The 18,301-nt window shown below is 44.1% G+C and overlaps 1 protein-coding gene across 2 annotated transcripts in view; it reads right to left on the bottom strand.

Annotated features, from left to right (window-relative positions):
• Positions 1–18,301, bottom strand: part of ZC3H6 (zinc finger CCCH-type containing 6) — a 645,204-nt gene that overhangs the window by 22,067 nt on the left and 604,836 nt on the right. The window contains exon 11 of one of the 2 annotated variants that reach the window (XM_029594264.1): positions 1,655–1,891. The exons of the other annotated variant lie outside the window; for it this stretch is intronic. Coding sequence (XP_029450124.1) covers positions 1,655–1,891 — 237 coding nt within the window. The remainder of the gene's footprint in view (positions 1–1,654; positions 1,892–18,301) is intronic. 2 annotated transcript variants of the gene reach the window in all.

The following is an 18,301-nucleotide window of genomic DNA, read 5'->3' as shown; positions in this document are numbered from 1 at the left end:
GACGGCTCAAGTGCAGGAGATTGCTCCCAGACCCCCCACTGGACCACCAGGGACTTTTGGCAGGTCTTGGGGGGAGTCAGGAGGGTGGGGGGTTGTAGTTAGTTTTTTTTGTTTTTTGTTTTGCCCTTACTAGCAGGCCGATACAGTAAGGGCGCGTAAGAAAAAGTGTGGCAGGGCCGGGCGCCCGCTCGTTTGCCGAGCGCACAGTTCGGATCACATACCGCTCGATACAGTATTTAAATACTGTATCGAAAATGCAAGCCGCGCCCAAAGCGCGTCCATGAAGCGCAATCCATTTTACTGTATAGAATGCTATACAGCGCCTATACAGTATCCTGGGTGCGCTGGTACCTGTCATTTCAAATGACATTTGAAATGACAGGTACCAGGAAGTGGATGGTTCTCCTACGCTTGGGCATCGGGGATTGCCAGTCCTCTCTCCCCCCCCCTCCCGAAGCAAGGCACAGGGCGAAAATCGACTCGACATGTTATTAAAGCAAATAGAAATAAAGTAAACTTACTGCATGCTTCCAGCAGCCCCAGTCCTCTCTCCCCTCCTCCCGAGGCGCCCACCGTGGCTCCCCTGCCTCCCGGGGCCAGCCGGCGGTGAAAGCGGCTTCCAGCAGCCCCGCCGGCGAAGGTGCATGAACGCACGTCCAATTTGGGCGCTCAAGCAGCGAAGGCGCACGTCGTGACCTCGGACGTCCATCCGAGCGCTCAGGTCACGGCGTGCGCTCATGAATAACCCAGCTGAGTTAGCAGGATATATTTATCTACCTCAATGAAGATAGTTATATTTTTGTTTTGCATGATATGGGACATTTGAAACTGAACACAAACACAAAGGGCTTTGAATAATTTTTCCTGAACATTTACTTTCTGGTTTCTGGAAGTTAAGTAAACTCTAAAAGATTTTATAATATTTTGATGATCAAATTAGAAACTAAACTGATTCATTATCAAACACCCAGAATTATAAGGAGGTATAGTTATGCCACCAAAGGAAGAATATTAAAGGAGCATTTCTGGTAACAATGAAAGTACTTTCGGATAAATTTTCAAAGGCTTAGTCAGTATCTGTGCACATAATATAAGTAAATCGGGATAAGTGCCGGCTGCTGAATGCAACCGAATATTCAAACAGAGTCACTTATCTTGCAAAGTGGCCCTAAATATGGATTTCTCAATTATTATGTATATTAGTATGTATACTCTGGAATGCTTTACGTGCCTGACCATGTCCATCCATGTCATTTTTCCAACTTATGCAAGTAACTTTCCTAGCAACAGACAAGTTCCTTGCATAAGTTGACAAACATGGATGGAGAACAGCAGAAAGAACTGGGAGGTGAGGGAGGGACAGAGAGGGGCAGTACTCTCCATGCCCTTCTAGCCAAAGAACAGCTAGAGGAGCAGGCAGCTAGAGCAGCAGGGTTGGTGAAGTTCCCAACACCCCATTAGCCAATAAGAAGAATGAGAATAAAAAGAACAGATTTAGAAATGTTGTGCATGCCATACAAAAACCAACCCAAAAAACAATCCAATCTTATTTCTACTGTCTTTGATTTCCATCATGTTACATGTGCACCCAGCCCAGCTTAGAGAATATTACAATGTTTTCACATATTTGTCAGAATAAACAGATAAAATTTACCTTCCTCTTTGCTTGTTGTTTTCTGAATTGGATTTCTATTAGATTCACCCTCTTCTTGCTGTTTTTGACTCAATCTAACAAAAAAAGCTTTCTGCATAGCAGGAAAGAAATCTGGTACACCAAGAGCAGGTTTTTGGTTTGGTACATTGATGCAATCTGACTCACTTCCACTAGTATGGGAATCTGAAGTAATACTGTGATGTTGATGGTCTGTAAATTCTCCAAGCCATGATCCATCTGTAAAGCCAAGATTATAAACAAACAGATAATACAACACTTCCTAAATAAAGTCTGACAACAGGATAAGCAGAAAACAAGTCTCCACAAGATGCACGCTATAAAGGATTTTAACACATTATTCACTCACTATAAAGCTTTTCTTAGCCAATGACTCTACTGAACTTTAGTTTAGCTTGTCTCATTTCATAACATATACAAATCCTTCACAACCATAAAAAGTGCAGACTTCTTTAAATACAAGCTTTGAAACATAACACACTGTTAAATAATAACTCTGTCATCAGTGGCACAACTGCAAAAGGAAAGAGTGAAGTGAATAACAAATCTCAACTAAAGTCTCATAAGGAGTCCAGGAAAAGCAATAACCTTAAAGAGAGTACCTGGAACGCTATGACCACAAATGCTCATAAGTTTGGGAAATAAAATCCCAGATCTGCAGGCCCTAATGACGGAGGCAGAATTGGACATTGTTGCTATCACAGAGACATGGTTCACAGAATCTCGTGATTGGGATATAGCAATACCAGGCTATAACTTCTTAAGGAAGGACAGAGTGGATAGAAACGGGGGAGGTGTGGCTCTTTATGTCAGAAACAATATCCAAGCATCTGAGCTGCAAGGGAGTTGGGGCAAGGAAGAAGCACTATGGGTCGACCTAAAAAAAGATGACGGAGCGTCCATTTATATTGGAGTGGTTTACAGGCCTCCAAACCAAAAGGAAGAGCTGGACAGAGATCTGGTTGAAGACATCCATAAAATAGGTAAGAAGGGAGAAGTGGTGATCGTTGGTGATTTTAATATGCCAGATGTAGACTGGAAAATCCCATCTGCAGAATCTAAAAATAATAGAGCGATAGTGGATGCCATGCAAGTAACTTTGTTCAAACAAATGGTATTGGAACCCACGAGAGAAGGAACTATATTCGACTTAGTGCTCTCTAATGGAGATAATGTCTCTGATGTCCAGGTAGGCGCCCACCTCAGCACCAGTGATCATCAAACGGTATGGTTTAATATCACTAAAAGAATATGGAAAAGAACCACAAAGACCAAAGTTTTACAGTTCAAAAACACGGACTTTGAGGAAATGGGGAAGTACCTAGAGGAAGAACTAAAAGGATGGGAGAACGAGAGATGTGGATCAGCAGTGGACCAATCTAAAAGGAGCAATCACCAAGGCAACTAACTCTATATGTTAGAAATGTAAAGAAAAGCAAAAGAAAAATGAAACCTATCTGGTTCTCAAAGGAGGTGGCTGACAAAATTAAGGCTAAAAGAACAGCGTTCAAGAAATATAAAAGATCCCAAAGGGATGAGCACAAAGAACAATATTTGAGTCAACTGAGGGAGACAAAGAAATTAATCAAGTTGGCAAAAAGTCAAGCGGAAGAGAGGATTGCCAAGGAGATAAAAAATGGTGACAAAACATTTTTCAGATACATCAGCGAAAAGAGAAAAGTCCAAAGTGGTATAGTGAAATTGAAAGGTGGAAATGATCAATGTGTGGAGAGAGATGAAGAAATGGCAGAAATAATAAACAAATACTTCAGCTCTGTGTTCACTAAAGAAGACCCTGGAGAAGGACCATCTCTACACAACAAGAAACTGGAGGGCAGTGGAATAGATGAAAATCCTTTTACAGTAGAAAATGTATGGGAAGAGCTAAAGAATCTGAAAGTGGACAAAGCCATGGGGCCTGATGGGATTCATCCAAGGATACTGAGGGAGCTCAGAGATGTGCTGGCGGGTCCGCTGTGTGACCTGTTCAATAGATCCCTAGAAACGGGAGTGGTGCTGAGTGATTGGAGAAGAGCGGTGGTGGTCCTGCTTCACAAGAGTGTGAACAGAGAGGAGGCTGGTAACTACAGACCGGTTAGCCTCACTTCGGTGGTGGGAAAAGTAATGGCATCACTGTTGAAAGAGAGAATAGTGAACTATCTATAGTCCGGAGAAATTGATGGACCAGAGGCAGCATGGATTCACCAGGGGAAGATCCTGTCAGACAAATCTGATTGACTTTTTTGACTGGGTAACCAAGGAATTGGATCGAGGAAGAGCGCGCGATGTCATCTACTTGGATTTCAGCAAAGCTTTTGATACGGTTCCGCACAGGAGACTGGTGAATAAAACGAGAAGCTTAGGAGTGAGTGCCGAGGTGGTGACCTGGATTGCAAACTTGTTGACGGACAGAAGACAATGTGTGATGGTAAATGTAACTTTCTCTGAAGAGAGAGCGGTTTTAAGTGGTGTACCGCAAGGATCGGTGTTGGGACCGGTCCTGTTCAATATCTTTGTGAGCGACATTGCGGACGGGATAGAAGGTAAGGTTTGTCTTTTTGCGGATGACACTAAGATCTGCAACAGAGTGGACACACCGGAAGGAATGGAGAGAATGAGACGGGATTTAAGGAAACTGGAAGAGTGGTCGAAGATATGGCAGCTGAGATTCAATGCCAAGAAGTGCAAAGTCATGCATATGGGGAGTGGAAATCCGAATGAACTGTATTCGATGGGGGGGGGGGGGGGGGGAAGGCTGATGTGCACGGAGCAGGAGAGAGACCTTGGGGGTGATAGTGTCTAATGATATGAAGTCTGCGAACAATGCGACAAGGCTGATAGCAAAGCCAGAAGAATGCTGGGCTGCATAGAGAGAGGAATATCGCGTAAGAAAAAGGAAGTGATTATCCCCTTGTACAGGTCCTTGGTGAGGCCTCACCTGGCAGTACTGTGTTCAGTTCTGGAGACCGTTATCTACAAAGAGACAAAGACAAGATGGAAGCGGTACAGAGAAGGGCAACCAGGAAGGTGGAGGGTCTTCATCGGATGACATACGAGGAGAGATTGAAGAATCTAATATGTACTCCTGAAGGAAAGGAGGAGCAGGGGGTGATATGATTCAGACTTTCAGATACTTGAAAAACTTTAATGATCCAAAGACAACGACAAACCTTTTCCATCAGAAAAAAATCAGCAGAACCCAGAGTTCACGAGCTGAGGCTCCAGGGAGGAAGACTAAGAACCAATGTCAGGAAGTATTTCTTCACGGAAAGGGGTGGTGGATTGCCTGGAATGGATTGGTTCAATTGGAATTCCATAACTACTTTGGGGAGGAATTTTGGATGTGTACGGAGAACCACTCTGCCATGTAGGAATTTTGTATAGGGTGAGTACGTGACAAGTGCTTGTAACTCACTAACCCTTCTAGCTGATGTAATGGCCATGAGGAAGATAGTCTTCCATGTGAGAAATTTAAGATCACAGGAAGTCATGGGTTCAAAAGGAGAATGCATGAGCCTTGTTAAGACCAGATTCAGGTCCCATTCTGTGACAGGTGGCCGAATTGGTGGTTTAAGGTGAATTAAACCTCTCATAAATCTACTGACAAGAGGATGTATGGATATTGGTGCATCTCCCATCTTGTTATGGTAAGCCGAGATTGCACTTAAGTGTACTCTAAGAAAACAAAGAGGTAGGCGATCTATGATACCGTCAGGTGAAACACAAAAGGAATAGATGCCGTTATCTTTTCCAAATACTTTATTGATGCAGAGACGTTCCAGATAAACTGCCCGACTCTGGCCGAGTTTCGCGGCCTTCTAGCCGCTGCCTCAGGGGCTCCAAAATTCAAATCATTAATAATGTTTGATCCACTCAAATCAGATAATGTGCCAACGATGATAAAACAACTTCACAACGATGGGTCCAAACACAGATTTGTGTGTAAACCGCATTGACCCTCTCTCCTGCCCCTGTTATGGGGCAGGAGAGAGGGTCAATGTTCTTTGCCGTGCACCACAAAATAAACCTTTTCCATTTCGAAGAATAGTTTTTTCGTGTGGAAGGCTTACGTGAAGCTATAAGCACTTGAGAGACATGAGTTGAAAGATTGAGTGGTTGTAAGATCAAGCTTTCAATATCCATGTTGTCAGGGATAGGGATTGAAGGTTGGGATGGCGCAACTTGCCCTGATCCTGAGTTATGAGAGTGGGAGCTACACCCAGGCGAATTGGTTCTCTGATTGAGAGGTCTAGAAGTATGGGAAACCATACTTGTCGATGCCAATTCGGGGCTATGCGTATCATGGCCCCCTTGTCCTGTTGTAGCTTCACTAGAGTTTTGGTTATTAGCGGTATCGGAGGATACGCGTATCGAAGGCCTGAATTCCAAGGGCGTGCAAAGGCGTCCTTGGCCGGCTGGTGTTTCTGTCTGTGTAGAGCACAGAACTTGTCCACTTTGTGATTCAGGTGTGATGCAAAGAGGGTCTATTGTTGGTTGCCCCCAAACGCTGAAATATCCTGGTCGCTACTAAGGGATCTAGGGACCACTCGTGTGGTTAGAACTGACGAATGAGGCAATCTGCAACTACGTTGTGGATGCCCGCTAGATAAGTGGCCTGAAGAAACATGTAATGTGTCAGGGCCCAGTTCCAAATCTGTGCGGCTTCTTGACAAAAGAGATACGAGCCCGTACCTCCCTGTTTGTTCAGGTACCACATGGTTACTGTATTGTCCATTTGAATCAGAACAGTCTTGTGTGAGAGGCAGTCCTTGAACGCATGCAGAGCATAACGTATAGCTCGAAGTTCCAGGAAATTTATTTGATATGTTGCTTCGAGTTTTGTCCAAGTACCCTGGGTTTGGAGATTGTGTATGTGAGCTCCCCAACCTAAGGTGGATGCATCTGTAGTTAAAGTTATTTGTGGGACTGGTTGTTGGAAGGGCAGGCCCTTGTGCAAATTGTCCTTGTTTGCCCACCAAAGTAGAGATGAACATAGCTGGTGGGTAACTTGAATTGGAGAGGACAGTGGTTGAATGGCTTGGATCCATTGTGATCTTGTCCATTGGGTTATTCTCATGGCTAGTCTGGCCATAGGAGTGACTTGAACTGTGGAGGCCATGTGACCTAGTAAAGTGAGAAACTGATGAGCTGTTGCTTGTTTCTCTGAGTGTAGCGAGTTTGCCAACAAGGCAAGTGTTACTGCTTGATCCTCGAGTAGAAAGGCTTTTGAGAGGATGGTGTTCAATTCTGCTCCTATGAATTGAAGGAGGTGAGACGGAATTGAGATGGGACTTTTGATAATTGATAAGAAACCCCATCGATTGATGTAGAGTAATTGTTTGGTTGAGAGAAGCCAGAACTCCTTGTTGAGATTGACTTCTGATGAGCCAGTCGTCTAGATAAGGGAAAACGTGAACACTTTCCTTGTGTAAGTTTGCTGCAATCAGTGCCAGGCATTTTGTGAACACTCTGGGAGCTGAGGCATGTCCGAATGGTAGTACTTTGTACTGGAAATGTTGATGACCCACCAGGAAGCGCAGAAATATGCGATGAGGAGGGAATATAGGAATGTGAGCGTAAGCGTTTTGTAGATCCAGAGAACAAAGCTAATATCCTGTTTGAAGAAGGGGAAGCATGGTGCCTAGAGAAACCATCCTGAACTTTTCTTTCCTTAGAAATTTGTTAAGATTTCTGGACGTAGGTCTCCGGTTTTCTTTGGAATGAGGAAATAACGGGAGTAGAATCCTCTGTCCTGCTGAGTCCGGGGCACCGGTTCTACAGCTCTGGCTCTCAGAAGGGTGAATAATTCTGCTTGTAGATAAATTATGTGAGTTTCGTGTAACGAAAAAGGCTTTGGAGGAGAGTCTCTTGGAGTTAAGAGAAAATTGAGTTGGTAGCCTCGAGATATTACTGAGAGTACTCATTGGTCTGTTGTTATCTGTAACCAATGAGTGTAGATGGAGGAAACTCGGCCTCCTACTGGTAGGTTGTGGATTGTGGAGATGGCTTTGGTCTCTGGTGGTGGCCTCAAAAACCTGCAGCTGGTCCAGTCCGCGGTGGAGGTTGGGGCCTAGCAGCTCTAGGCTGTCTGGCTTGAGATCTTTGCTGCGGACGAGAAGATCTACCCCTAGATGCTGGTGGGTAGTAACGTCTCTGCCTGTAGAAAGGTTTTCGAGATTCCTTCCTTGCAGGACGGCGAGACGATGATATAGCAGAGTCTTGCGGAACTGACAACAGTTGGCGCAAGGTCTCTGTATGTTCTTTCAGTTGGGCCACAGCATCCTGCACTTTTGACCCAAAGAGGTTGTCACCTATGCAGGGCAAATCCACCAGTTTTTCCCCAGCGACATGCACTTATTCCTGAGGCTGCTACTCTCGAAGCTGTTTCAAAGTTGTCGTAGGCGGCTCGGACTTCGTGCTTTCCAGCTTCAAGTCCTTTGTGTATTATGGCCTGAGCTGCCTCTTGGTACTGCTGAGGTAGGGAGTTGGAAAGTTCCTGTATCTGCTTCCAAAGATTCCTCTGGAATTGCATCATAATATAGTTGATAGGACGCAATCCTGGGAGAGGACGCAAGCCTGGGAGAGATGCTGCTAGCCTGAAGGAAAAATATAGTTAGGTAAGGGTGATTGGGGAAGTCTTGCCTCACAAATCTGCTTCACTTTTTTGAAGGAGTTAATAAACATGTGGATAAAGGTGAACCGGTAGATATAGTATACTTGGATTTTCAGAAGGCGTTTGACAAAGTTACTCATGAGAGGCTTCTAGGAAAAGTAAAAAGTCATGGGATAGGTGGCGATGTCCTTTCGTAGATTGCAAACAGGCTAAAAGACAGGAAACAGAGAGTAGGATTAAATGGGCAATGTTCTCAGTGGAAGGGAGTGGACAGTGGAGTGCCTCAGGGATCTGTATTGGGACCCTTACTTTTCAATATATTTATAAATGATCTGGAAAGAAATACGACGAGTGAGATAATCAAATTTGCAGATGACACAAAATTGTTCAGAGTAGTTAAATCACAAGCAGATTGTGATAAATTGCAGGAAGACCTTGTGAGACTGGAAAATTGGGCATCCAAATGGCAGATGAAATTTAATGTGGATAAGTGCAAGGTGATGCATATAGGGAAAAATAACCCATGCTATAATTACACAATGTTGGGTTCCATATTAGGTGCTACAACCCAAGAAAGGGAGTCATAGTGGATAACACATTGAAATCGTCGGTACAGTGTGCTGCGGCAGTCAAAAAAGAAAACAGAATGTTGGGAATTATTAGAAAGGGAATGGTGAATAAAACGGAAAATGTCATAATGCCTCTGTATCGCTCCATGGTGAGACCGCCACCTTGAATACTGTGTACAATTCTGGTCGCCGCATCTCAAAAAAGATATAATTGCGATGGAGAAGGTACAGAGAAGGGCTACCAAAATGATTAGGGGAATGGAACAACTCCCCTATGAGGAAAGACTAAAGAGGTTAGGACTTTTCAGCTTGGAGAAGAGACGGCTGAGGGGGGATATGATAGAGGTGTTTAAAATCATGAGAGGTCTAGAACGGGTAGATGTGAATCGGTTATTTACTCTTTCGGATAGTAGAAAGACTAGGGGGCACTCCATGAAGTTAGCATGGGGCACATTTAAAACTAATCGGAGAAAGTTCTTTTTTACTCAACGCACAATTAAACTCTGGAATTTGTTGCCAGAGGATGTGGTTAGTGCAGTTAATATAGCTGTGTTTAAAAAAGGATTGGATAAGTTCTTGGAGGAGAAGTCCATTACCTGCTATTAAGTTCACTTAGAGAATAGCCACTGCCATTAGCAATGGTTACATGGAATAGACAGTTTTTTGGGTACTTGCTAGGTTCTTATGGCCTGGATTGGCCACTGTTGGAAACAGGATGCTGGGCTTGATGGACCCTTGGTCTGACCCAGTATGGCATTTTCTTATGTTCTTAATCCTTGAATTGAGCATAGCTCCTTGGTATACTTTCCTGCCTAAGGAGTCCAGGAATCTATGGTCCTTTCCAGGAGGAGTGGAGTAATGAGGTCTTACTCTTTTGGATTTCTTTTGTGCCGAATCAACCACAACTGATTGATGTGGCAACTGTGATTTTTGGTAACCAGGAACATTTTGGACAAGATAGGTGGTATCCACTCTTTTATTAATAGGTGGAACCGAGCATGGATGTTCCCAGAGTCTATGCTGCAACTCTAAAAGTACCTCATGGACAGGGATGGCCAGGACCTCTTTTGGAGGATCTACGAACTAAGACTTCTAAAGTCTGCTGTTTCGTGTCCTCCTCAGACACCAAGTTGAATGGTATTGTGTCTGCCATGTCCTTGATAAAATTAGTGAAGGACAAGTCCTCTGGTGGAGATTTCTTCCTGCCTTCCGGAGGAGAAGGGTCAGACATGAAGCTTTCGGAGGAAGTATCAGAACGCTTGTCTTCCCAAGAGTCATATGGGTCTTCTCTGCAAGGGGGAAGTGGGAGAAGACCTCGGTGGTCAAAAAAGTCCTGAAGGCCCTGGCTGAGGATCATCAATAGGCCTCTGTCCAGGAACTTCTTCAGTTGGTTTAAATGGGACAGATTTCGGTGGAAAAGCACGGACGATGGCGTCAAATTTATCCATCAGTAGTTGAAATAACGCCAATTCCGGTTGGCCTGGAGCCCCAGGCAATGGCATCGGTATCGTCGGGGCTGGTTCCGGCATTGGTCCGGGTACCGGCGTCGGTAGAGGCTTCAGCATCGGAAGAGGCTTCGGTATCTGTGCAGTCACCGGCTTCCGTGTCTGTAGTGGCATTGGTGCAGGCACTGCATCGGCGGGAGTGCCGGCATAGACATCGGCGTTCCTGTAACGCTTGTAGCACCACTTGGCGGATAAATCCTCTCAATTCCTCCGTGATAGCTGGTGCAGGCAGAGCAGCTACACGTGGTGGCAGTGGAGGTGTTATCAGTCCTTCCACATGGCCCTGTGGAGGTTCGATGGCTGGCACATCAAGAGGAGGTGAACGCCTCGGCATCGAAGGCCTCGGTGTTTCCTGCAGGCAAGGCCGTTTGGCGGTCGATTTCTCCGGGGATAGTAGAGCCTCCGGAATCGATGGGTGGGCGATGTCGATGCTGATGTTTCGGTCGATGTTCCGCCGCTGACCTAGTCGATGCCACGGATGGGGTCGGTGATGAACGATCCCCTGAACCTTCTGGACGACGTTTTTTATGAATTAGTCGTTTTGAAACTCTGGCCGGAGATGACTGAGTGGACGTCGATGGAGAAGGTAAAAGTTGGAGATGGAACAAGTGTTCCATCTTTTCTTGTTGCGCCTTCCGACCTTTAGCGGTCATTTCGGCACACTTTGGACAAGATGTTACATTGTATGATTGGCCCAAGCAAAGTACACACTCGAGCTGTGGATCCATAATGGACATGGTCCGATTACAATTGGGACATTTTTTGAATCCCGTGGCCATGTTTCCGTCGACAGCCATCGATGAAAATGTGAAGAAAATGCGTTTACTCAAAAGAGTCGGAATGAGAAAAAACTTACCAGCCAGTGTTAACGCGGGAGACCCCGACATGAGAGAGAAATTATCACTTTTAAATCTGATTTTTTTTAGTCAGAAATGTGTGAGAAAACTCACACAGGCTCCTGCTCCGCGATGCCAAAAGCAGCGTGGAAAAATGAAGACTGAAGAGACCCCTGTGGCTGAGAATATCATGGCATGCTGGGCATGCTCAGTGGGCTCAGAGTGCCGGTCAAAAGTTTCTAGAAACTTTGACAGAAAGTTTTCCGCCCATACGTGAGGACTAGCATCCTGCTTGTCCTGGGATAATCAGAGTATTCACCCAGACACAGACTAGTCTGAAGGCTACAGGCCAACCTCTGAGAGAGCTCCTATTTACTGTTTTGCACTGTGAAATGTTTATGAACAGACAAGAGCCTGTTTATTTTAGTTATTCCAGTAGGTCTCTGATGAGAAAGCAAGCAATTAACTTTTACTAAAGCCTGAGAAAGAATGAAGGCCACACAGCTGCGTCTGAAATTTGATAAGAACTTGGAGGGAACTCCACTGCTTTCCCAAGCATTGTAATGTATAAGGGAAAATAACAGTGAGAGAGAGGGAGAGCACACTCTGGACGTGATAGCAGAGGCTGACTTTGGAAACATGTAAGCTTTTTATATATAATGTAGCAATTGTTTTTATCTACCATTACTACTTCTGTATGATCTGATTTTATTTGTTCTATCCTCCTATTTCTCAAATAAACTTACTTTCCTAAATACCTGGCACCGTGATGTACTGGATCAAAGTTTGTGTAGAGAATAAGCTCCTAGGTTCAAGGCCCCAGGTATAATCCCAGTAATTGTGTGTGGCTATTTGTATAGGGAATAAGCTCCTGGGTTCAAGCCCCCAGGTATTATACCAGTAATTGTGCAGAATATTTTGGGTAAGTCCCCGAGGTAGTCCTGGGTGCATGCAGGCAATAAGCTCCTCAGGTAGCCCCCAGTATAGATCTCAGTAAGGTTAGCCCTCCCAGGTCAGAGCCCCTGGGCAGAATGCCAGTGTGCACGGTCTGAACCCGGAACACCAAGGTACTCAAAACTGGCCCAAAGTTGCTTTCAGTTGCCCAGCCCCAGTTGCGCAGCCCCAGCCAAAAGTATCTCCGTCCAGCCAGGACACTACAGGATACCCCTTACAGGTAAAAGAAAACTTAATTGTTTCTTTTGTTTAACTCCTATTTACACTTCTAACTGTAAAAGTGTCAAGGAACGATATCTAGATAATTTTTGCATCAACAGCACCGATGGAACCTTAAGCGTTAATGATGCCAATGGAGTTGAGTGTGCTAACGGCAGTCCATATATCAACAGTACTGATGCACTAGAGCATCTATGGCTTTTTTGATACAGAGTGCTCCGTAAACTGGTGCCTCTTATTTGGACAAGTCAGCTGTGTCTACGTGACCTGGAAGATTCGCCCAGTTCTGTTGATGGGGGGAGATGTTGGAGGAGCTCCTGTTCAGCTCCCTTTCCTGTGAGGCAGATGAAACTGCACTTTGGGAGGAGGACAGACAATGGCTTCTCTGAACTTTTTGCAGTTCCTCCATTTTGTAAGCCCTTGCCTTCGATGTACGGGGAGGCATCTGTCCAATTATAACAATTAGCCTTTTCATGGTCAGGACCCAGATAAACGTAACAAATCACATGTCCATAATTTTTCTTCTGCAAATACAGTCCTTAAATACAGTCCTTAAAATAACTTAAAATGACACTGTTAAGAAGAAATCTTTTCTTCTATTTTTCTTCCCTTTTTTTTTTTTTTTTTTAAGTAGCACTGAAAAGTGATGTTTGGGGGCTGCTGAAGCAGCGAGGCAACTTTTAGACAGAGAAGGTATAGATTATCAGAAAAAAAATATGAGAGAGAGAAGTATGCTGATGATATACAGCTTCTGTTTTCAGTTTCAGTAGGAGTGCCTGAGACACTCTCCCAGGTGCACTGGACTTTAACCATGATCAAACATTGGATAGGTGAAAATGGCCTCTTGCTAAACCTGGATAAAAAAAGCTGTATTAATATGACATGCTGCCTCCGAACTGTCGATGTCTTCTTTAGTTATTGATGGTACTTCTATCTCGCTAGTGTAATTCGCAATTTAGGAGTTCTCGTTGATCCTTCGTTTAAATTCCATAAACAACTGAGATCTGTTATAAAAAAGGGTTATTTAAATTAAGAAACCATGGTGCTTAAAGTAGATATTAGACCTCTGTGATTTTAGAGTGGTAGTTCAATCTTTTGCCTTAACCACTGATTATCGCAACACCTTATTATGTATGTCTCCCCAAGTGCCATTTGACAGCTCCTTTTGAATGCAGTTGCATGTTTGGTTTCTGGTTGTGCTCTAAAGGATTACATCACGCCAGTATTGAAATCCCTACACTGGCTCTCTATTGAGCAAAGAATAAAATTTAAGATACTGACTTTAACTTTTAAGGTTTTACATGAAGGTAGCCCTTCACATCTGAAAGGCTCTCTGGCATGGTATCGATCTTCAAGGGCACTGCACTCTGAGCATTTATTTCTATTGGAAATTCCTAATAAAAGAAAGGTCCATTTAAAGGAGACATGTTATCATGTCTTTTCTAATGCTGCCCCAAGTTTATGAAATAGTTTGCCCTTGCATGATGAAAGTGACTATAAGATGTTCAGAAGGCTGCTACAAACACATTTATTCAGAGAGGCATTTGCTAGGGTTGTATGATTTACTTTAGTCTATGTTGACAGGTCTTACTATTTTGTGTTTTAATGTTTTTACTGTTTTTATTGATGTTTGTATTATTGTTTGCAACCAGACATTGTTGATGTTTGGAATCCTCCTAGAACAGGGGTGATATGTATATTATACAGGAACCCCGGTATATAAAAACAATAAATAAATAAATAAATAAATAAATAGATAGAAATAGGCAGAATACAAATAATCGTAAATAAATAAATAAGTACATGACTGTGTTGTTACATGGATGAAAAAAAAACTGAGGGGGCTCATGAGGCAATGCCTGAGTGGGCATTCCCACACATGCTCAGGAAGCTTGGACAGAAGTGTTCGTTTGGTACTGCTGGATGATGTCATCACTTCTCATGGCTATTTCAGGCCTGCTTATTGACGGATACATAAAGGGGCCGAAATTCTAGAAAGCAGAGCCCCTAAAAATTTAAGACCTTAAGTTAACTTATTTTCAGCTGAACTTAGGGCCTTAAGTTTCAGCTGAAAATTCACATAAATTTAGGCTTGCTATTGATTTAGGTTCCTAAGGGGGTCATTCTCTAATGCTATCGCACGCGAAAAGGGACTTTTCGTGTGCGATAGCTAGATCGGGGCGGAGTCGGCCCCGGAAAAGGAGGAGTCGGGGCGGCACCAGGGCCAACGCTGCAGACCATCACTGGTGGCGAAAAGTAAGATTCCTTATCGCCGCCAGTTTCACGCTGAATAACTACACCTTTTTGGTGTAGTTATTCGGCACGAAAGCCGGCAGCGATCGCACCGCGGAGGTGCGATCGCTGCTGGTTATCGCAGGACTGCCCCCGTTACCGCCGGATTCCAATCCAGGCCTAAGTTAGATGTTTAGCTCTGATAATTAGTGTTAATCTCCTAACTTTGTTTTCCTCTCCTAATTCTACTCCTGAAGCCATCCACTTTTTAGGTTCTTAATTTTAGGTGCCTAGTAAAAACTAAGATCCTAAATTTAGGTATTCAGCCCTAACACATTTTCAAAAAGGCCAATTTAGAATCCTAACTTCAAATGTCAGGAATCTAAAATTGACCCCCAAAAGACTAGGGAATACTTCATAAAGTTACTGAAAAGCACATATTCAATGTATAATTGAGATCTCAAATCCATTGCCATAGAATGTAGTAAAGGTAGTTAACGAGGTTGGGTTTAAAAAGGGTTTGGATAAGTTCCTAGAGGAAAAGCCCATAAACTGTTATTAACTAGATAGACTTGGGGAAAGCCACTGCTTCTCCATGGGCAAATGCAGTACACACTAATATTTGGGATCCTGCCAGGTATTTGTGATCTGGATTGACCACTGTTGGAAACAAGGCTTGATGGACCCTTGGTCTGACCCAAGTATGGCAGCTCTTATGTTCTTATGAGCATAGCATCCTGAAATTCTTTCTTCCTAAGAGAATTCAAGGTGCGAGAATCCTTCTCCAGGGGCACCGCACAATTGGCCATGACCGTTTTGAGAATGGATTCAGCTAATACAGAATGGTGCAATAGCCGCTGCTTTTCAAATCCAGGAGCCTTCTGGGCTCAATATATCGCATCCACCTTCTAGTTCACAAGAGCCACAAAAAGGGGTTACACATTTGAAGTGGCCCGTCAAGAGAGGCAGAATATTTTTTTTAAAATTTAAATTAATTACTCATTTGTACTTTCTGAAGGATCTCATGCATTGGGAATTCCACAATCTCCTTAGGAAGCTCCACAAACTGGAGGATGCTTGTTTTGTTTCTGGATTTATCCTCCTTCTGCAGAGGAAATGGAATGGCCTCTACCATTCTCTAAATGAAGCCAGCAAAGGCGAGGTCCTAACATATAGACCTTCTTTTCTATGGAGGAAAGGGGGTGAAGGGACCTGTTTGATTCCTCATATCTGCAATCCTACCCATAGAGATGCTCATAATCTGAACTCAACTGGTATATCTGGTATGGGGATTGGATCTCAACCAGCTAGAAGATAAGGCCTCAGAGAGGGGAGCACTTGCCTATTGAGCCCTAGACTCTAATGAACTCTTGTGTCTTGGGGAGCTTCCTCCTAAGATGGGCTAGAAATCATCACTGGTGTGGCAGACATCAATTTTCATCCCCCTTAAGAAAAATACATCAGTACCGTCTGCTGGGTGGCTGAAAGGTCTCCACTATCAGCTGGACACTGGTCTGCATCGATACTGATGCACCAATGCTCTACACATTTCTCTGTCCAATGCCTGCTGGATATTCTTGTTCAGCTCCTCCTCAAAGATTGCTGAAGCCAACATAGATTGGAAAGCAGAAGGGTTTGTCGTCCTGGGATACCCAAGGTATATCGGTGGTTGATATCTGGACCCATGGAGACTGGTGCAATTCCCATAATTTAGAACATAAGTTGCTCTACTGGGTCAGACCGAGGGACTATTAAGCCCAGCATCTTGTTATCAACAGTGGCCAATCCAGGTTATAATCACCTGGCAAGTACCCAAACATTAAATAGACTCCATGCTACTAATGCCAGTAATAGCAGTGGCTAATCCCTAACGGGCGGATTTTAAAAGCCTTGCTCGCTGGCGCGCCTATTTTCCATAGGCCGCCGGCGCGCGCAGAGCCCCGGGACGCGCATAGGTCCCGGGGTTTTTGGAAGGGGGCGTGTCGGGGGCATGGGGACCCAATGACGCTGCGTTTCGGGGGCGGGGCGCGGCGTTTCGTGGGCGGGACCGGGGGCGTGGCGCCGGTCCGGGGGCGTGGTCCAGGCCTCCGGACCAGCCCCCGTGTCGGAGGACGGCGCGCCAGCTGTCTGCTGGCGCGCGTAGATTTACGTCTGCTTCTCGCAGGCGTAAATCTACGGACAAAGGTAAGGGGGGGGGGTTTAGATAGGGCCGGGGGGGGTGGGTTAGGTAGAGGAAGGGAGGGGAAGGTGAGGGGAGTGCGAAAGAGAGTTCCCTCTGAGGCCGCTCCGATTTCGGAGCGGCTTCAGAGGGAATGGAGGCAGGCTGCGCGGTTCGGCGCTCGCCGGCTGCCCAAAATCGGCAGCCTTGCGCGCGCCGATCCAGGATTTTAGAGGATACGCGCGGCTATGCGCGTATCTTATAAAATCCAGCGTACTTTTGTTTGCGCCTGCTGCACAAACAAAAGTATGCGATCGCGCTGTTTTTAAAAATCTACCCCTAAGGCAACTTGATTAACAGCAGTATATGGATGCCTCCTTAGGAACTTATCCAAACCTTTTCTAAACCCAATCATACTAAATTCTCTAACCACATTCTCCAGCAATTAATTCCAGAGTTTAATAGTGCGTTGTATGAAAAAGAATTTTCTCCAGTCCAGGTGATATGCTACTCTTTAGTTTGTCAATCTGGCCTACTACATCTTCCAAGTTCACCGAGATTTGTTTCAGTTCATCTGAATCATCACTCTTTAAAACCGTCTTCAGAACTGATATCTCCCCAGCTGGTATCTCCTTAAGAAACACTGAAGCAAAGAAATAATTTAATCTTTCTGCGATAGCCTTATCTTCCCTAACAACCCCTTTAACCCCTCAATCATCTAAAGGTCCTACTGACTGCCTCACAGGTTTCCTGCTTCGGTTTTAATTTAAAAAGTTTTTATGAGTTTTTGCCTCTACGGTCAACTTCATTTCAAATTCTCTCTTACTTAGCGCCTGTCTTATCAGTGTTTTACATTTAACTTGACAATGCTTACTTTTTCCTATTTTCTGCAGATGGATCCTTCTTCCAATGTTTGAAGAATTTTCTTTGGCTAAAATAGCCTCTCTCACCTCTTTTCCATGCCACTAATCGTTTGGCCTTCCTTTTACCTTTAGGTGGAATACATCTAGACTGCGCTTCTCAGATGTTATTTTTAAACAATGTCTACGCCTGTTGTACACTTTTAACCTTTGCAGCTGCATGTATCTTTTTTTAAAACTATTTTCCTCCTTTTATTAAAGTTTCCCTTTTGAAAGTTTAGTTGTAGATTTACATATTATGACCCCTTTCCAGTCATTAGTTCAAATTTGATAATATTATGATCACTATTGTCAAATGGTCCCACCACTGTTCCCTCTCACCAAATCCTGCATTCTACTAAGAATTAGATCTAAATAGCTCTCTCTCTCATCAGTTTCTGAACTAATTGCTCCATGAAGCAGTCATTTATTCCATCCAGGAACTTTTCCTATCTTGTCTTGATATTACATTTACCAAGTCAATATTGGGGTAACTGAAATCTCCCATTATTACTGATTTCTCTTAGCATTTTATCATCCATCTCATCATTTTGGCCAGGTGGACAGTAGTATACTCCTATCACTATACTCTTACCCAACACACATGGGATTTCTACCCATAAAAATTGAACTGTGAATTTAGT

Source organism: Rhinatrema bivittatum, chromosome 3 (genome assembly GCF_901001135.1).
Source record: "Rhinatrema bivittatum chromosome 3, aRhiBiv1.1, whole genome shotgun sequence".
Classification (NCBI taxonomy): Eukaryota; Metazoa; Chordata; class Amphibia; order Gymnophiona; family Rhinatrematidae; genus Rhinatrema; species Rhinatrema bivittatum.
This window is presented reverse-complemented; position numbering and strand designations above follow the sequence as displayed.